Genomic DNA, 21,281 nt, shown 5'->3' with positions numbered 1-21,281 from the left:
TGGTAAACACATGTGGATCTGGTGAACAGTTATCACTTGTTGACCAACTACAGGAATACTGACCTCAGAGTCTCCAGTTTACAGTGGGGATTCCCCAGTCCAGCAGAGAGCAGCTTCACTCCTGAATCCTTCAGGTCATTGTTACTCAGGTCCAGCTCTCTCAGGTGTGAGGGGTTTGAACTGAGAACTGAGGCCAACACTTCACAGGATGTGTCTGTGAGTTTACAGCCAGCTAGTCTGCAAACACAGAAGAAATACAATGACATACAGGTTGTATTAAAAAGTTATTCTCAGCTTTCCTAGCTTACACCGTTATGGTGCACGAATAATGTACAGGCTGTGCATTCATGGCTCAATGCTACAACTTTACTGATTAGTTTGTTTTGTAGTTTAAGAGTTTTCAGCTGATAGAAAGTTTAGTCAGCCAATGAAAATACTGTTGTTCCTACATTCAGTAAAGTTTGGTCTGTGGGATAGTCTCATGATTACTTACAGAGCCAGTCAGCCAATGAAAATACTGCTATAACTACAATTTATTTTGGTGTGCGATATTTACAGTGATACTTACAGAGCTTTCCTGCAGCCTCTCACAGCTGGGACCAGTCTCCTACGACCCTCCTCTGATGTCTTGTATTCCTTTGGGTTAAACACATCCAGAACCTCCTCTGATATCTGCAGCATGTAGGCCAGCGCTGAACACTGAGCATGTGTGAGGTTTTTGGATCTCTTTTCTGACCTCAAGTACACTTCGATGAACTTCTGTACTGAATGGTCTTTCATCTCTATCAGACAGTGGAAGAGATTGATGCACCTCTCAGGGGACATGTTCTTCCTCTGCATCACCTTAAGGGATCGGATTGTTTTCTGGACGCTCTCCGGACTGCTTTCTGTCTGTGCCACCAGACCTCGTAGGAGTTTCTGATTGGACTCCAGTGACATGCCATGAAGGAAGCGGACAAAAAGGTCCAGGTGTCCATTCTTACTCTCCAAGGCTTTATCCACGGTACTCTTCAGCAGCTCATGCAAGGTTAGCTCTTCAGACGCACCTCTAGACTTTCTCTTGAGGAAGGGCTTCAGTGCATCCATGTTCCTGGTTGTGTAACAATGGTACATGTAGACAGCTGAGAGAAACTCCTGAATGCTGAGATGAACAAAGCAGTACACCACTCTCTGAAATAACACAGACTCTTCTTTAAAGATTTGTGTGCACACTCCTGAGTACACTGAGGCTTCTTTGACATCAAGGCCACACTCTTTCAGGTCTTCTTCATAGAACATGAGATTACCCTTCTCCAGATTTTCAAACGCCAGCCTCCCCAGCTTCAGAAGAATTTCCTTATCTGACTCCATGAGCTCCTCTTGATCCATCTCATCTCTTCCATGATACTTCTGGTTCTTCAGGCTGGTCTGAATGAGCAGGAAGTGTATGGACATCTCAGTCAGAGTCGTGGGCATCTCTCTCTTCTTGTCTGTACTCAACATGTGTTCAAAGACTATTGCAGAAATCCAACAGAACACCGGCATGTGGCACATGATGTGGAGGCTCCTTGATGTCTTTATGTGTGAGATGATTCTGTTGGCCAGGTCATCATCACTGAATCTCTTCCTGAAGTACTCCTCCTTCTGTGGGTCATTGAACCCTCGTACCTCTGTCACCTGGTCAACACACTTAGGGGGGATCTGATTGGCTGCTGCAGGTCGGGAGGTTATCCATAGGAGAGCAGAGGGAAGCAGATTCCCCTTGATGAGGTTTGTCAGCAGAACATCAACAGATGATGTCTGGGTGACATCAGACACCTTTTCATTGTGCTGGAAATCCAATGGAAGTCTGCTTTCATCCAAACCATCAAAGATGAATATAGCTTTACAGGCAGTGAGTTTCTTTGCATTGCCTATGTCTAGTTCTGTGTGGAAGTCATTTAAAAGTCTGAGAAGACTGTACTGGAGATCTTTGATCAAGTTCAGCTCCCGGAAAGGAAGCACAAATATGATCTCCACATCTTGGTTTGCCTTCCCTTCAGCCCAGTCTAGGATGAACTTCTGCACAGAGACTGTTTTTCCGATGCCAGCGATACCCTTCGTCAGCACAGTTCTGATGCTTCTCTCTTGGCCAGGTAAGGGTTTAAAGATGTCATTGCAGTGGATTGCTGTGTCATGTGAGGTTGGTGTCCTGGATGCTGTCTCTAGCTGCCACACCTCATGTTCATTGTTAACACCTTCACTCTCTCCTTCTGTGATGTAGAGCTCTGTGTAAATCCTGTTGAGGGGAGTTTGGTTCCCTGCTGTTTCCATGCCTTCTATCACACATTCATACCTCCTTATCAGACTGTCTTTATGGTTTACTATAGCTCTCTGCAGACTGTCTTTATGGTTTACTATAGCTCTCTGCAGGCTGTCATCCACTACAAGGGAGGAGTAAAATGGATGTGTATCAGACACAGTCATTGACAGGATGAAATGTGGGCCTCCACAACTACAGTAACTTATATTATCTCATATTATTGTAGTTAACTACATTTAAATCATATTGAGGTATTGACTTAGCACAGGTCTGCAAGTGGTCTTACTGTTTTCAGAGCCTCTTGCATCATTGGGTTCCCCCAGGTGCTGTAGTACAGGACGTGTTCTGGATCTCTTTCTACACTGAGGACAGTCATAGTCTCCTGAAGGAGCAGGTTTCTCCCAGTATCTGGTGATGCACTGTCTGCAGAACCTGTGTCCACAGGTGATAGAGACTGGATCCCTCAGAACCTGCTGGCACACTGCACACCTGGACTGATCCTCTGGCAGAGTAGACCATCCACTACAGAGATAAAGGAGAGAGAGATACTGATCCTTTAACAGAGTAGACCATCCACTACAGAGATAAAGGAGAGAGAGAGATACTGATCCTCTAACAGAGTAGACCATCCACTACAGAGATAAAGGAGAGATACTGATCCTCTAACAGAGTAGACCATCCACTACAGAGATAAAGGAGAGATACTGATCCTCTAACAGAGTAGACCATCCACTACAGAGATATAAGAGGGTGCAGTAATTACTCTAATAAACTCAGTTACAACAAATTACAAATTACAACAACATATCTATATGACATCTTGAAGATTCTCAAAATGTGGTGACGTACCTTCGGTCAAAGGTGATTGATCTTCCACCACTGGAATTAACAGGACGATCCATGGAGAAGTCACTGTTCATAGACAGACAGCTGGGATCAGTATACTGTGTTCATAGACAGACAGCTGGGAACAGTATACTGTGTTCATAGACAGACAGCTGGGAACAGTATACTGTGTTCATAGACAGACAGCTGGGAACAGTATACTGTGTTCATAGACAGACAGCTGGGAACAGTATACTGTGTTCATAGACAGACAGCTGGGAACAGTATACTGTGTTCATAGACAGACAGCTGGGAACAGTATACTGTGTTCATAGACAGACAGCTGGGATCAGTATACTGTGTTCATAGACAGACAGCTGGGAACAGTATACTGTGTTCATAGACAGACAGCTGGGATCAGTATACTGTGTTCATAGACAGACAGCTGGGAACAGTATACTGTGTTCATAGACAGACAGCTGGGAACAGTATACTGTGTTCATAGACAGACAGCTGGGAACAGTATACTGTGTTCATAGACAGACAGCTGGGATCAGTATACTGTGTTCATAGACAGACAGCTGGGATCAGTATACTGTGTTCATAGACAGACAGACAGCTGGGATCAGTATACTGTGTTCATAGACAGACAGCTGGGAACAGTATACTGTGTTCATAGACAGACAGCTGGGAACAGTATACTGTGCTGTCTGAGTGTGGTAGTAGCCTCTGGAATGAATAACATGTCCACAACACCATTACTAGAATTTTGTGCCTGAGACCTACCACAATACCCCATTCAAAGGTACTTAAATATATTGACTTGCTCATTCACCCTCTGAATGGCACACATACACAATCCATGTCTCAATTGTCTCAAGGCTTAAAAATCCTTCTTTAACCTCCCCTTCGTCTACACTGATTGAAGTGGATTTAACAAGTGACGTCAATAAGGGATCATTGCTTTCACCTGGATTCACCTGGTCAATCTACGTCATGGAAAAAGCAGGTGTTCATAATGTTTTGTACACTCAGTGTCTTAAAATATATGACATAAACAACAAATGATAAGCAGATGCTTTACAGTATATACTCAGATACACAAAATACATCTGGTTTCAGATCTTGAAGGTTCTCCTCTTCAATAGAAATATCATCAATTCTGACCAGTAACTTACCTGGGGTCAAAGGTCCCTGATCCATTATTAAACTGTATAGGATGATCCATAGAGGAGTCACTCTTCATGGACAGATGACTGGGTACTGGAGAGACTGATCTCAGAGTTTGGTTAGAGAATCTGGAAAAATAATGAATCACCATCAAACTACGATATATATAATATATAAAACCATATTTCAATAGATAAAATACATTACATAAAGCACTAAAATATATGCTGACATAAAGCATTAAAATATGTGCCATTATATTAATTAAGCCTTGAATTATGTGACATTACATTAATCAACAAACATCAACAAACAAAATAAATGTAAAACATTAAGAACACCCTCCTAATATTGAGTTGTCACATACAGATACTGATTCACTTCATCTCAGTTCCACTTGAATCCTTCAGAGTCTATTGATGCACATACTTTATAGTATGTCCATATGTACAGTACCAGTCAAACAGTAACACAATAAAACATCAATATGTCTATATATACAGTACCAGTCAAACAGAACACAATAAAACAAACAATAATGAGACTATACGGAGTACCAGTACTGAGTCAATATGCAGGGGTACCAGGTAGTTGAGGTAATAATGAGACTATAAGGAGTACCAGTACTGAGTCAATATGCAGGGGTACCAGGTAGTTGAGGTAATAATGAGACTATAAGGAGTACCAGTACTGAGTCAATGTGCAGGGGTACCAGGTAGTTGAGGTAATAATGAGACTATAAGGAGTACCAGTACTGAGTCAATGTGCAGGGGTACCAGGTAGTTGAGGTAATAATGAGACTATAAGGAGTACCAGTACTGAGTCAATGTGCAGGGGTACCAGGTAGTTGAGGTAATAATGAGACTATAAGGAGTACCAGTACTGAGTCAATGTGCAGGGGTACCAGGTAGTTGAGGTAATAATGAGACTATAAGGAGTACCAGTACTGAGTCAATGTGCAGGGGTACCAGGTAGTTGAGGTAATAATGAGACTATAAGGAGTACCAGTACTGAGTCAATGTGCAGGGGTACCAGGTAGTTGAGGTAATAATGAGACTATAAGGAGTACCAGTACTGAGTCAATGTGCAGGGGTACCAGGTAGTTGAGGTAATAATGAGACTATAAGGAGTACCAGTACTGAGTCAATGTGCAGGGGTACCAGGTAGTTGAGGTAATAATGAGACTATAAGGAGTACCAGTACTGAGTCAATGTGCAGGGGTACCAGGTAGTTGAGGTAATAATGAGACTATAAGGAGTACCAGTACTGAGTCAATGTGCAGGGGTACCAGGTAGTTGAGGTAATAATGAGACTATAAGGAGTACCAGTACTGAGTCAATGTGCAGGGGTACCAGGTAGTTGAGGTAATAATGAGACTATAAGGAGTACCAGTACTGAGTCAATGTGCAGGGGTACCAGGTAGTTGAGGTAATTGAGGTAATATGTACATGTAGGTAAGGGTAAAAGTGACTAGGCAATCAGGATAGAGATTACATCTCCTCATCCAGGGAGAGCACACACACACACACACACACACACACACACACACACACACACACACACACACACACACACACACACACACACACACACACACATACAGGGAGGGAATGTTGTGTTTGTTTAATATTGTTTTAGGACTATGAAAATGGACTAAAGTATTAGCCTATGGATTATGAAAACAACAAAAAGAAATGTGAAAATGGGAGAGGAGAAATGTCTAGAGACAGTGTTGTTTAACTCACTGACCATGACCCATGAGTTCTTCTTACCTTTGTTCAGTAGAAAAGTCTCCCTCTCTAAAGGATATAGGACGATCCATAGACTGGTCACTCTTCATGGACACACAGCTGGGTACAGGGGAGGCTGGTCTCTCCTGCTTGATTGGACTTCAACACAACAGAGACAAACATTACATCTCTCATCTACTCTGATCTCAGATGGGGAAACGAGTTTCATTCCGAACCGCTACATATCCATTTTCAGAAATGTTGGTAAATTAGCTTTTATTGTTTAAAGAAATTATTATAGAGGTGTGTTTTTTAATCATGGCATGGGGTTGTTCAATGACAGACATGTTTTTGTTTAAAATCTATCACTTGATGGTTTCCTTTCAGAGAGACAAATAATAATTTTTTACAAAATGCTATATATCTGCCTCACTCTCAAATGTGACCGACCGTTTCGATCTTATGTAGCAAAATTGTGTTTTTTACATTGGATAAAAGTAGAGACTCAGAACTAGAAAATGGTATATCAGACACTGCAGTTGAGGAACAATGGGAAAGTCATTCTGCTTTGAAAGTTGATAAACTTGTAACATCACTTTTGAGAAAATGTCCTTTGAATATTTTGGTACCTACTGGAGAGCTCTTCTTTGTCTACAGGGCTGTTACTTTGGCAGATAATGTCACCCATCTAAATAAATAGTTTATATATATAATTAACTAAATGTATGGTGTTTTTGTTTTATGTCAGTTTAATTGTTTGTTATGCTATAAACTTTTTATTTTATTATAAGTGGTAAAAGGAACTAGAAAATGTTATATTTTGCGATTCTGAGTAATTACTACTTTAGTAAGGAATAACACATTTTTTCAGCACTACTGCAGTTGCTAAATAATTCCAATAGATGGGAACATAAGACCACAAATGACATTTCAGAAGATTAGTTTAGTTTTCTCCCTGGATACATCACCACTCCCCATCACAGGAAAACTCCTGTGTGCTTCTTTCTGTCCCTTTCCACACTGCTAACACAAGAGGAAGGACTGAAAAAGCATTTAACAGATTACTGTGAAGTAATATAATGATTCATGTTTATTATTACCTGTTTTTATGCTCATGTTTTGAAATTATAGTTCATTAATATAACGATTATCAATAAGTCTGAACATTAATTCAGTCACCTCTAGTTGAGAAAAACGTATTTTCCAGGTACATTCATTGTCAAATTCATCAACCAGCATCGAGCCACTCTGTCTTCTCTCTCTAGTAGTCAACTCAGCCCCGGTAAAAAGCTGGTGTCTTCACTCTGCCTTCTCTCTCTAGTAGTCAACTCAGCCCCGGTAAAAAGCTGGTGTCGTCGCTCTGCCTTCTCTCTCTAGAAGTCAATTCAGCCCCGGTAAAAAGCTGGTGTCATCGCTCTGCCTTCTCTCTCTAGTAGTCAACTCAGCCCCGGTAAAAAGCTGGTGTCGTCGCTCTGCCTTCTCCAGGGGCATGTTGAGGGGAATTTACTAACCGGGAGGGTTGAATTATGTAATTTATTGGCGGGCTGGATGATGCACTCTTGTCTTTTCTATTCCGAGGTTGTTTACTCGCAATATAAGATATTAACATTACTTTTTATAATGCATGTATACTGAGGTTGAGGTTCTGACTAGTGATAATTTACCCGGGGTTCAATACCTGCTATAGTCACTATTATTTTGCTCTCCCAAAAGCAACACAGCCCTAAAACGAGATATATAGCTAACTAAAGTCATGTTAATGAGTGACCATTTTAGAAAATCATGGGACATATAGTCTGTGGTTGCATGCTATTTTATGTCAATCATATTGCTGCTTGTAGCCTATAACTGATGCTTCGTGGTCTTATGCTGCCATCTATTGGAAATATTTAGCAATTAAAAGTTATTAATGCACATTCAGACGTTGGTGAGGCAGCTGAGAATTAAAAAAAATAATGGAATGTGTCCAGCCTACTTGAGGCGCCCCGAAAATAATATTCAAAAGATTGGTCCTTGGATACAGAGGGGTTAAACACTAATGTTACCATCCATCTAGTGAAGAGAGGAGAACCGGACAGAGGTAGCCAGCATCCGTCAACGAGAGAGGGAGGATAGGATAACTAGGATGCTGCTGGTAGAGTAGCTAGCTAGCTTACCCAGCTGTACCGACTAGCTAGGATAACTAGGATGCTGCTGGTAGAGTAGCTAGCTAGCTTACCCAGCTGTACCGGCTAGCTAGGATAACTAGGATGCTGCTGGTATAGTAGCTAGCTAGCTTACCTAGCTGTACCGACTAGCTAGGATAACTAGGATGCTGCTGGTAGAGTAGCTAGCTAGCTTACCCAGCTGTACCGACTAGCTAGGATAACTAGGATGCTGCTGGTAGAGTAGCTAGCTAGCTTACCCAGCTGTACCGACTAGCTAGGATAACTAGGATGCTGCTGGTAGGGTAGCTAGCTAGCTAGCTTACCCAGCTGTACCTACTAGCTTGGATAACTAGGATGCTGCTGGTAGAGATGCTAGCTAGCTTACCTAGCTGTACCGACTAGCTAGGATAACTAGGATGCTGCTGGTAGAGTAGCTAGCTAGCTTACCTAGCTGTACCGACTAGCTAGGATAACTAGGATGCTGCTGGTAGAGTAGCTAGCTAGCTTACCTAGCTTTACCGACTAGCTTGGCTAGCTAGCAGGACGTTCATCTGTCGTTTGTCTCGATGATGATGACGAATCCGGTGAACCACAAAATGAAACAAGGATAGAGAGTGAAAAGGATCTGGCTACACTCATACTGTCCCTGACCATAAAGCAAAAAGCTAATTGAACAATAAAGTTTGGCGTTTCAACACTGTAACAAACTCCATCGTTATTCCCCAAAATTTACCTTAGTCCACTCTGCGCGTAACCGGACAATATTCTTGGTGCCACACAGGACGTGGACTCGGACAGTTCCAGAACGCGGACATGAGCAGTGCAACACAATCAACTAAGCCCAGTCTTTACAGTGGGTTACATTAGTAATATTCATTTTTTATTATTATGTTAAACAAACGTTCCACTTTTTTTATAACAATATTTTGAGATCTAGGCCCATATCCACAAAGCGTCTCAGAGTAGAGAAGTGGTCGTATAAGTGCTGAGAATAAAGACATTTGACACTTCCGGGAATAAATTAAAGCTATGCATGAAGTCTCTAGTCCCACCTAGTCGGCAGATATTTAGAACACCTCGTGAGCTGTCCTAAGTAGTTAAGAGTTAACAGCAGGTGTCTTGATAATACAATAGAATAATGCAGCGAGTCAGTGGTTCCTGAGCCACATGTAATTGCTTTGCAGTAGTTAAAAATAATGTTTTATATCTCTATATGGTCAATCCATAAATAATATATGTCTTGTGCTTTTGGCAATGATTTATGTATAATACTTATGTATAACAAGTGATACCATGTATGTCTCCAAAGCGTTTTGTCTTCATTTTGGCAGATTAATTTATGCTAATTTCTCAAGATTAACTCAGGTTTTCGTCCAGCGGCTAAGGAGTTGGAGCTGTGGCAGGAGTTGGACCTGTGGTCCAAAGGTGGCTGGTTTATATCCCGGGCCGGGCGCTGGAAAAAACGTGAGGAATTGATCTGACCCCTGGAGGTCTGCTGGGTTCATATCCTCTAAACATTCACCTTTCATTGATCAGAACTCTAGAGGTTCTTCTTCACTGAACCCCAAAATATATATCACTTTTAGTGGTTCCATATATTAAGGAAGTGATAGAAGCCTTTTTGGTTCTATAAGGAACCTTCTTTTCTGAGTGTAAAATTAACACGTTTTTCTTTTGATTATTTAATTATCCACATCATGTTATTTCAAGTTCTCCCTTGGGAGCACAACATCACATTGTTAAAACATAATCCTAAATTGGGCGTGGCTATAAATTGGGCAATTGAAGACATCTAGGGCGTAATCTGTGTTCGATGAAAATGAACATTGAATGCAACGTTATGGGCAACATTATTGGCAAGGGACTTGATGCCTACTATGCCAAAGCTATTTAGAGTTGTTAAACGGGTGTGAAGAGTGTGTTGATATAACGGGAATATTGTCAAAATTCTTCTTGTAACAACGATCAGAATTGGTAAAGAAAATATGCATTCCATTATATTAGGCAATAATTAAGAGTAGGCAAAGTGGTCGTGTCATGTGAAAATTCTATCAAATGTGTTACATTGCAACGAGTACAGTCAGGGTGCCGTGGAGCCCCTGCAGTACCTCCACAGACCCCGGATTGAGAACCCCTGCAGTACCTCCACAGACCCCGGATTGAGAACCCCTGATTTAGCAGATGCTCTTATCCAGAGAGATTTACAGTAACTGCATTCATCTTAAGATAGCTATTTATTTTGGAAATAAAGTTAATAAATTCTTCATAAAATTGTCATCTTACCTCTTAGCTTTGGTGTCATGTCCCCCAGAGAGATGCATTTTAGAGGCAGGGCCCCCCTCCTCTCTCTCCCCAGAGAGACTCATTTTAGAGCACTGACCCCTAAACAGAGATCCAACATGTTGATTGTGGTCAACACAGGGACAACTAAACAGAGATCCAGCATGTTGGTTGTGGTTAACACAGTGACAACTAAACAGAGATCCAGCATGTTGGTTGTGGTTAACACAGTGACAACTAAACAGAGATCCAACATGTTGGTTGTGGTTAACACAGTGACAACTAAACAGAGATCCAGCATGTTGGTTGTGGTTAACACAGTGACAACTAAACAGAGATCCAGCATGTTGGTTGTGGTTAACACAGTGACAACTAAACAGAGATCCAACATGTTGGTTGTGGTTAACACAGTGACAACTAAACAGAGATCCAGCATGTTGGTTGTGGTTAACACAGTGACAACTAAACAGAGATCCAGCATGTTGGTTGCGGTTAACACAGTGACAACTAAACAGAGATCCAGCATGTTGGTTGTGGTCAACACAGGGACAACTAAACAGAGATCCAGCATGTTGGTTGTGGTTAACACAGTGACAACTAAACAGAGATCCAGCATGTTGGTTGTGGTTAACACAGTGACAACTAAACAGAGATCCAGCATGTTGGTTGTGGTTAACACAGTGACAACTAAACAGAGATCCAGCATGTTGGTTGTGGTTAACACAGTGACAACTAAACAGAGATCCAACATGTTGGTTGTGGTTAACACAGTGACTAATTCTTGAATGTCAATTGTTCTCATTCATTCATTATCTCTTTGAGAAATATATTTTTAACAACTTTCTCTTTTACTTCTCTACATTCATGAAGAAAAAGATGTACTATTTAGTCCATACATTTTCCCTGACACCCAAAAGTACTCGTTACATGTTGAATGCTTAGCAGGACAGAAAACGGTCCAATTTGAACACTTATCAAGAGAACATCCCTACTGCCTCTGATCTGGAGGACTAACTAAACAGAGAACATCCCTGGTCATCCCTACTGCCTCTGATCTGGAGGACTAACTAAACAGAGAACATCCCTGGTCATCCCTACTGCGGACTCACTAAACAGAGAACATCCCTGGTCATCCCTACTGCCTCTGATCTGGAGGACTCACTAAACAGAGAACATCCCTGGTCATCCCTACTGCCTCTGATCTGGAGGACTCACTAAACAGAGAACATCCCTGGTCATCCCTACTGTCTCTGATCTGGAGGACTCACTAAACAGAGAACATCCCTGGTCATCCCTACTGCCTCTGATCTGAAGGACTCACTAAACAGAGAACATCCCTGGTCATCCCTACTGCCTCTGATCTGGAGGACTCACTAAACACAAATGCTTCATTTTTAAATGATGTCTGAGTGTTGGAGTGTGACCCTGGCTATCCGTAAATTAAAATAACAAGAAAATTGTGCCGTCTGGTTTGCTTAATAAAAGGAATTTTAAATTATCACTACTTTACTTTTACTTTTGATGCTTAAGTATATTTTAGCAATTACATTTACTTTTGATACTTAATTATATTTGAAACCAAATACTTTGACTTTTACTGAAGAAGTATTTTACTGGGTGACTTTCACTTTTAATTGAGTCATTTTCTATTAAGGTGTCTTTACTTTTAGTCCAGTATGAGAATTGCGTACTTTTTCCACCACTGTTCTAACGTTCTAGAGACATATGAGCCACAGTTTCAACAGACATTTTGTAACTGCGTGGGCTACAAAGTTACTTTCAGTTTCATATAAGGAAATAAAACAACGGTCACAGGGTGAATTTGTTTTGCATTGCCCGGCTCCCCGGGTGCGCAGAGTTTACGCATTTTAGACCATTCCATTGGTCCTTAAAGAAAAACTCCACTCACCTGTAGCACCGGGCCATGCAAAACTAACTTTCCACTGTCGCAGGGCACTGAGACACAGAGTTCTAAACCCAGATGCGTTTCTTCAAGACATCTCTCTTACATTATTTTAGCTAAACATATAATTTACTGGAAACCAAGTTTAGCTGTGTTTTTTCCTCCAGAATGTGAGTTACTGTAGGACTATAATAATTGTTAACAGGCCTACAAACCCAAAAGGTTTTAATTATTTGAGAATGTTAATTTGTATGCCTCAAATATTAAACTGTCATAAAATATTTAATGATTAGTTGAATCAGGTGTGTACGTGCTGGTAAGAACAAAAGGATTGAGAAACCCTGAGATAAACATTAAACCATATAATGTAAAAGCTCCTCCGCCATCTTTACCAGACGTTTTACTGATAACATGTAGACCTACTGATTAGTTTCCACTTTGAAAACTGCTGTCTGTCAGCAACTCAGCTCAAGTAGCAGTTCTACTAACTAGTAATATCTCATTCCTAGTATTCATTCTCTTACTCTGTCCTTTAGAATAGATTATTGTTCAGAAATACTTACTTTATTTTTCAATAATCTCCATGTAGTGTTTTCTGCTCTGTCGTCTCAAAATGGATCCTGAACAAAAGAACAACTTTACTTTCGGTTTCAATCAGCCGTCTCCCCACCCTGAAAATAAAGTGTTTTATTGGTATCTTCCACTAGATGGCAGTAAATACCTGCTGTAACTACACTTTATAACTATGTGTTCTGTTTCATACAGGCAGTGTCCCAGAGTTGGATTGCTGATCTAGGATCAGGTCCCCCTCTCCATGTAATCTGATTCATTTTGATCTAGGATCAGGTCCCCCCTCTCCATGTAATCTGATTCATTATGATCTAGGATCAGGTCCCCCCTCTCCATGTAATCTGATTCATTGTGATCTAGGATCAGGTCCCCCCTCTCCATGTAATCTGATTCATTATGATCTAGGATCAGGTCCCCCCTCTCCATGTAATCTGATTCATTATGATCTAGGATCAGGTCCTCCTCTCCATGTAATCTGATTCATTATGACATAGGATCAGGTCCCCCCTCTCCATGTAATCTGATTCATTATGATCTAGGATCAGGTCCTCCTCTCCATGTAATCTGATTCATTATGACATAGGATCAGGTCCCCCCTCTCCATGTTATCTGATTCATTATGATCTAGGATCAGGTCCCCCCTCTCCATGTAATCTGATTCATTATGATCTAGGATCAGGTCCCCCTCTCGATGTAATCTGATTCATTATGATCTAGGATCAGGTCCCCCCTCTCCATGTAATCTGATTCATTATGATCTAGGATCAGGTCCCTCCTCTCCATGTAATCTGATTCATTATGATCTAGGATCAGGTCCCTCCTCTCCATGTAATCTGATTCATTATGATCTAGGATCAGGTCCCCCCTCTCCATTTAATCTGATTCATTATGATCTAGGATCAGGTCCCCCTCTCCATGTAATCTGATTCATTATGACATAGGATCAGGTCCCCCCTCTCCAAGTAATCTGATTCATTATGATCTAGGATCAGGTCCCCCCTCTCCATGTAATCTGATTCATTATGATCTAGGATCAGGTCCCCCTCTCCATGTAATCTGATTCATTATGATCTAGGATCAGGTCCCCCCTCTCCATGTAATCTGATTCATTATGATCTAGGATCAGGTCCCTCCTCTCCATGTAATCTGATTCATTATGATCTAGGATCAGGTCCCTCCTCTCAATGTAATCTGATTCATTATGACATAGGATCAGGTCCCCCCTCTCCATGTAATCTGATTCATTATGATCTAGGATCAGTTCCCCCTCTCCATGTAATCTGATTCATTATGATCTAGGATTGGGTCCCCCCTCTCCATGTAATCTGATTCATTATGATCTAGGATCAGGTCCCCCCCTCTCCATGTAATCTGATTCATTATGATCTAGGATCAGGTCCTTCCTCTTCTTGAGAGAACTAATCCAAAATGAGTCGAACTAACCCAAAATTAGTCGAAAGGCTAAGTGATTCTCTTCCTGAGAAGAAGCTGACACCCTTCAAACAGAGCAAAAAAAGTGGTCCCAAAAAATATGTCAAAATGAATACAAAAATGATACAGCTGTCTTTAATAAGATCAAACTGAACTAACTGCTATCTTGAAATGTTGAAAAATTGTTTTTAAATCGCTCAGTCTTATCACTCAATATGAGTCAAAATCTGTCACTTCCAGGAGTGCTCATTTTGTCAAAAATGAAAAAATGAAAAAAATAACAACTCACAGCTGTGTTAATAGACCCAACTCAAACATCTGCTATCTTGAAATGTCCAAAAAAGGTATTTAAATGGGCCTACCAGTAGGGCTGGGCGATATATCGATATAAAAAATATATCGATATATTTTAAATGTGATATGAAATTAGACCATTTCGCATATATCGATATAGTTGAAATTTGCGCTTTGATCCTTGCTCCAAGCAAGCTGCAGACCCGGAGCTCTCTGCGCTGCTCCCCGCGCCTCCTCTTTCATGCACAGAGGGCGGAGGGGCAGGAACAGACACTTCAACAAACATGGAGGAAGCAACAGCGTCTGCGGAGCGTTTTGACGAGGAATTGGTTAGTAAAAGAAAAAGCATTGGCTCAGTCATTTGGAGATGGTTCGGATTCAAAGTATCAGATGAGCAACAAAATCACGTTATATGTAGGCAGTGCCATAAAAAAAAGTTACAGCCAGGGGTGGAAGCACTACAAATCTTTTTCACCACCTAAAACAGTGGCACAAACTGCAATACGAAGAGTGTGTGAAACTGCGCACTGCAGAAGCCCCAGCCGCAAGCCGTCGACAACCCGATAAAGCTCCAGCCCCGAAACAAAGCTCACTGCAAACTTCATTTTCCCGCAGTGTGCCTTTATGAAAAGAAAATTGGCAAGTGGTGTACTATAACTACAGCGGTGTCCTATCACATTGCTAAAGATATGGTCCCTGTTGCAACTGTGGAACAAGTCGGATTCAAAAAGCTACTGAAAACTATGGACCCGAGATATGAGCTTCCCAACTACTTTACACGAGAAGCACTGCCACAAATGTCCACTGAAGTCAGGCAGAGCCTTGCTGACCGGCTCGCTAACGGGACCCATTTTGGCGTTGACCAGCGATATGTGGGTCGAGCAGGACAATGTGAGCCTTTACATGAAGCGTGACATGTTCACTTCATTCAACGACTGGGGGAGATGAAAACAGCGTCGTGTCTCCAAAACAAGTTATTTCCCCCCAGGATCACACCGGTGAGCATATAGCTGAGGCCTCGCAGAACGCAAGCTGGGAAACTCCAAGAAAAGCATCCGGTTGCTATAACAACCGCCAACGGGAGCGACGTGGTCAGAGCGGTGGAGCTGAACGATGAGGATGCAGTGCTTCGGTCAGACTACACTTGGCTATTGGGGAGTGCAGTGTTTTATTAAGGACTATTCACATATTTTACTTTAAAGAAAAAACATTAAAATATTATTTTTTCATTATTTTCCTTTGTGTCTGTCTGCAACTTTTTTTGTTTTATGCTGCTGTCTTGGCCAAAAATTGATTAATAAAACACAAAACATAAAGTGCTAAAAGTAAAATCACTTACAATACAGGATGGTAGATTTCAGAACCATATTTATTAGGTTATTGGATAAGAATTAGTGATGCATTGATGTGTTTACCACTTTAATGTTACAGCTGGTAAAGGTGAGGTAATTATGACTTTAAAATGCTGGTTAGCCTGTTGATATCATCAAGGTAACATATTTAGTTATTATGATAGACTATAGTTTTTTTCTCTGGATTGAAGAGCCAACTGCAAAGTAACTAGAAACTAATGTTGACACGTAGGTAGGCCTAAACATTGTGGAGTTTTTAGTGGAGTAGAAATATGAAGTAGCATTAAATACTAAGCATAAATACTAAGAACAACAACAAGAACGAAACATCAGTAAATGTACATACAGTATAGTCATCATTTATAAATTATACACAAATAATAATACATAAAAATCACTTACAGGATTAAAATTCAGAAAATAAATGAATATAATATTTGATATTTATGATTAGGACTGGCGTTGATTTAAAAAAATAAACTATGAAACAAGAAAATATTAATGTAGAATATTTCTAAAGCTTGATTTTGGAAAGCACTTAGTTGTATGAGTATGTTAAAGTGAAAACAGAGTCAAATTTTCTCGCATAAGCACATTTGTTTAATAGTTTTTTTATGATTCTGACAGGACATGGCATGAATGACAAGCGCGTCACCCGGGCCATTTCTCTGTGCAAGAGAATTGTAAGCTGTTTTTGGTACAGCTGGAAGAAAAGGAGACATCTTGCTGAAGTCCAGATTCAGCTGGGTCTGCCAAGTCACCAACTCATAACCGAGTCTGCCACACGCTGGGGATCAAGGCAGCAGATGATAGAGAGAGTCCTGGAGCAGGAAGGAGCACTGGCCAAAGTCCTGTCTAATGACAAAAAGACCAGGCACCTTGTCCCTACCTGGCAGGACTTAGAGGTCCTAGAAGCAGTCCAAAAGGTCCTGAAACCTCTCCAGGACTTTACCGATGCTTTGTCAGGTGAGGAGTACGTCACTCTATCATATGTAAAACCTGTGCTGCACCTTTTTAACGAAAGTCTCCTGGCATGTGAAGAGGGTGATAGCGAGCTTTGCAAATCGATCAAGACCGGCATTGTTGAGTACCTCAACCGCAAGTATTCTGACCCAGCCACTACTGACCTATTGGAGATGGCTTCATTTGTGGATCCACGCTTCAGGGCCACCTATATCCCAAGTGAAAAAGTTGATGCATTGAAGCACAGAGCTGTCTTGGAGGTGGAGACGCTACTGGCTGATCAGAGCAGCTGTCAACCGCCTTACCTACGTGTGCCAACTGTGCCTGAGCCTGCAGATGGAGAAGCAGCAGTGGCACCAAAAGCTAAGACACTGGCAAGCTTCTTCAAGCAGCGCACAGCCACCACCACTGCACCACCAACCAAGAGGGAGGCTATTGAAAATGAACTGTCAAGTTACTTGCAGTCAGCAAGTGTGGAGAGTGACACTGATCCCCTCAAGTGGTGGAAGGATCATGAAGTTGTCTTTCCTGCTCTGAGCCACCTGGCAAAAAAGTATCTCTTGGTACCAGCTACCAGTTCACCCTCCGAAAGGGTTTTCAGCTGCAGTGGCAATATCGTGACCTGCCACAGAGCATCTCTGAAGCCGGATGCCGTTGACAGGCTGGTGTTTCTCGCACAAAATCTTTAAATGAAGGAGGACACGCTTGTCTTCTAATGTCTACCTCAAGACAGCATTACTGTTTATCAAAGTAAAAAAAGAGGGGGAAAATGTTTATTGAGTTGATAGTCTGTTTGTTGTGCAACTGGTTGAGGCTGTTCAGATAAGAAATTGAGTTAACAAAAAGCAAATGGTAATCTCAGGCTGATGTTTAAAACACATTTTCTCAAACTGAGCACTTTATTTTGTTCTTTATTTATATATAATTGCTGCCCTTACTAGGGTTTGTCATATTTTATTATTTTGTAATGTTCGTTATTTGCATCTGTGGATTTGTTAGAAAGGAGAAGAAATCTGTAATTTGATTTTAATAAGCCATTTAAAGTTGTCAAACTAAAAAAAAGATGACTTTTCTCATAAATATATATAATATTTATTTCAGAAAAAGATAGGCCTATTTTATTTTATAGGCTATTTTTGTTTAAGATATTTGTATTTATTTAAATGTTCACCTTATGGAGCTTTGATTTCCAAAAAGGTCGTCCTGTTGTTCTACAGTGTTTATGTTTACATGTTGTTGTTATTTGAACAGCTGAGCATTTAATCTGAACCAGGTGAAGAGCCCTGTTTATTATTTATTCATTTGATTTTTCAACTGTTCACTGAAACAGCCGCTTTCAATAAAACTACTTGAGACATGTCATATCTGGCTTTGACTTTGACTTTGAACATTTGCTCTCACTTTGCAGAAAAAATATCAGGATATATATCTTATATCGATATTCAGACTAAATATATCGGGATATGACTTCCCTCAAACTGCTGCTCAAGGTAGTCGCACACGGAGGCACTGCAAAGTCTGCCTGTCTGGCGCCAGGAGAAGTAAGCAGAGGAAGATGACAAAATACATGTGTTTAGCTTGTGATACACCTCTATGTATTTCACCATGCTTTGAGGAGTATCACATGCTCAAGCATTATTGAGCACATCTGCAGCAATAAGTGACTGACTGACCTGACAGGTGACTTGACAGGTGACCTGCCATGATACTATGCCTTTAGAGGTGGGGGTGGAAATGCAGTTGTTGTTCAGTCACTGCATGAATATTAAATATGGGTTATGCATATTCCATTTTTTTTGTCCTCTAGTAAAACAAGTTGTTGTTGAACCAACTACCAATACTTCAATAAAATAAACGACTATTACATATTGGCCTATGTGTTTTCTTGCTGTGTTTCCATCCAGTAAAACTGTTAAGGAGAGAACGTTAGCATACAAAAGCTGTCCTCAATCTTCAGCTGGAAAGATGTCCAGTTCCAGTTATGATATTGGCAAATACTGTTTGTGGTTTCTGAAAGTACAGTATAAAGAGGAATTATTCATTAGAATACAATATAAGGATATAGCAATAAAACAATATTACAAATAACATAAAAATAGTTTATTGCATTGACAAAATCCCAGATTTGAGTTCTAACAGTAAGAAAGTAACTTTTGAGCTCCACAAGGGGGCAAGGCAGGGCAGAACAGAGCCATGCTGAATAGACCACATAAACAAACCATGGTCATATGTTTTATTTTATTTAACTAGGCAAGTCATTTAAAATGCCGTATAATGCTTGAATTTTAATTTTGAGATTATTTTGTTGTTGTCCAACCAATCCCTTTTACAGTCACACCAACATGATGTATATGATACTTTATCAGTGTTTACAGTCACACCAACATGATGTATATGATACTTTATCAGTGTTTACAGTCACACCAACATGATGTATATGATACTTTATCAGTGTTTACAGTCACACCAACATGATGTATATGATACTTTATCAGTGTTTACAGTCACACCAACATGATGTATATGATACTTTATCAGTGTTTACAGTCACACCAACATGATGTATATGATACTTTATCAGTGTTTACAGTCACACCAACATGATGTATATGATACTTTATCAGTGTTTACAGTCATATCAACATGATGTTTATGATACTTTATCAGTGTTTACAGTCACACCAACATGATGTATATGATACTTTATCAGTGTTTACAGTCACACCATCATGATGTATATGATACTTTATCAGTGTTTACAGTCATATCAACATGATGTATATGATACTTTATCAGTGTTTACAGTCACACCAACATGATGTATATGATACTTTATCAGTGTTTACAGTCACACCAACATGATGTATATGATACTTTATCAGTGTTTACAGTCATATCAACATGATGTTTATGATACTTTATCAGTGTTTACAGTCACACCAACATGATGTATATGATACTTTATCAGTGTTTACAGTCACACCATCATGATGTATATGATACTTTATCAGTGTTTACAGTCATATCAACATGATGTATATGATACTTTATCAGTGTTTACAGTCACACCAACATGATGTTTATGATACTTTATCAGTGTTTACAGTCACACCAACATGATGTATATGATACTTTATCAGTGTTTACAGTCATACCATGAAATGATGTTTATGATACTTTATCAGTGTTTACAGTCACACCAACATGATGTATATGATACTTTATCAGTGTTTACAGTCACACCAACATGATGTTTATGATACTTTATCAGTGTTTACAGTCACACCAACATGATGTATATGATACTTTATCAGTGTTTACAGTCACACCATGAAATGATCAGTTAACCTCTAGACTGGAAACACAGACAAATCACTTCAGGATGAAGAGAAAAATACTTTTGTAATATATTACATTTAAACAAAGTTATTTACAGTCATGCGTGTATACATGTTATGTTTGTGTGGCCGTGGGAATTGAACCTACAACCCTGGCATTGTAAGCTCCATACCACAAGTAGCAGCAGAAAAAAAATATTATTTGCTTAATAAATGCTGTAGGTTAACAAAGTCCAGAGATATCAGGCATGTTTTCACATGGTTCGGTAGTTCTGCTCTAAGGTCCAGACATGGTGGGGTAGTTCTGTTGTAAGGTCCAGACATGGTGGGGTAGTTCTGCTCTAAGGTCCAGACATGGTGGGGTAGTTCTGTTGTAAGGTCCAGACATGGTGGGGTAGTTCTGCTCTAAGGTCCAGACATGGTGGGGTAGTTCTGTTGTAAGGTCCAGACATGGTGGGGTAGTTCTGCTCTAAGGTCCAGACATGGTGGGGTAGTTCTGTTGTAAGGTCCAGACATGGTGGGGTAGTTCTGCTCTAAGGTCCAGACATGGTGGGGTAGTTCTGCTCTAAGGTCCAGACATGGTGGGGTAGTTCTGCTTTAAGGTCCAGACATGGTGGGGTAGTTCTGCTCTAAGGTCCAGACATGGTGGGGTAGTTCTGCTCTAAGGTCCAGACATGGTGGGGTAGTTCTGTTGTAAGGTCCAGACATGGTGGGGTAGTTCTGTTGTAAGGTCCAGACATGGTGGGGTAGTTCTGCTCTAAGGTCCAGACATGGTGGGGTAGTTCTGCTCTAAGGTCCAGACATGGTGGGGTAGTTCTGTTGTAAGGTCCAGACATGGTGGGGTAGTTCTGCTCTAAGGTCCAGACATGGTGGGGTAGTTCTGCTCTAAGGTCCAGACATGGTGGGGTAGTTCTGTTGTAAGGTCCAGACATGGTGGGGTAGTTCTGCTCTAAGGTCCAGACATGGTGGGGTAGTTCTGTTGTAAGGTCCAGACATG

General features: G+C 40.6%; 1 protein-coding gene and 1 long non-coding RNA gene across 3 annotated transcripts; both read right to left on the bottom strand.

Annotated features, from left to right (window-relative positions):
- Window positions 1-31: 31 nt before the first annotated feature.
- LOC123732974 (NLR family CARD domain-containing protein 3-like) lies at window positions 32-6,186 on the bottom strand. Of its 2 annotated transcripts, XM_045712315.2 has the most exons (6): window positions 6,049-6,186; window positions 4,285-4,404; window positions 3,131-3,193; window positions 2,568-2,803; window positions 569-2,402; window positions 33-237 (listed from the first exon to the last, which is right to left on the bottom strand). In XM_045712315.2, the coding sequence occupies exons 1-6, from the start codon at window positions 6,114-6,116 to the stop codon at window positions 48-50; spliced, it is 2,511 nt and encodes an 836-aa protein (XP_045568271.2). In that variant the 5' UTR covers window positions 6,117-6,186; the 3' UTR covers window positions 33-47. The 2 variants fall into 2 exon arrangements, with proteins under 2 accessions (XP_082828248.1, XP_045568271.2); XM_082972122.1 differs by lacking the exon at window positions 3,131-3,193 and having other exon boundaries at window positions 32-237.
- A 2,825-nt stretch (window positions 6,187-9,011) lies between these two features.
- Window positions 9,012-13,015, bottom strand: LOC145876331 (uncharacterized). Its single transcript, XR_014391496.1, has 2 exons — window positions 12,900-13,015; window positions 9,012-10,535 (listed from the first exon to the last, which is right to left on the bottom strand). It is a non-coding gene; the product is annotated as an uncharacterized LOC145876331 (long non-coding RNA).
- Window positions 13,016-21,281: the final 8,266 nt, after the last annotated feature.

The sequence above is a fragment of the Salmo salar genome, unplaced genomic scaffold (genome assembly GCF_965601325.2).
Source record: "Salmo salar unplaced genomic scaffold, fSalSal1 ptg000578l, whole genome shotgun sequence".
In the NCBI taxonomy this organism is placed as follows: Eukaryota; Metazoa; Chordata; class Actinopteri; order Salmoniformes; family Salmonidae; genus Salmo; species Salmo salar.
Note: the sequence above shows the minus strand (reverse complement) of the source record. Positions and strands in the feature narration are given on the sequence as shown.

What these genes read in the sequence shown, in the direction of transcription:
- LOC123732974 (XM_045712315.2), bottom strand. Translation starts at nt 6,116, where the DNA reads ATGAAGAGTGACCAGTCTATGGATCGTCCTATATCCTTTAGAGAGGGA. An exon ending in GACTTTTCTACTGAACAAAG is followed by an intron (nt 4,405 to 6,048) that starts GTAAGAAGAACT and finishes TTATTTTTCCAG; the next exon opens with ATTCTCTAACCAAACTCTGA. An exon ending in AGAGGCTGCAGGAAAGCTCT is followed by an intron (nt 238 to 568) that starts GTAAGTATCACT and finishes CTGTGTTTGCAG; the next exon opens with ACTAGCTGGCTGTAAACTCA.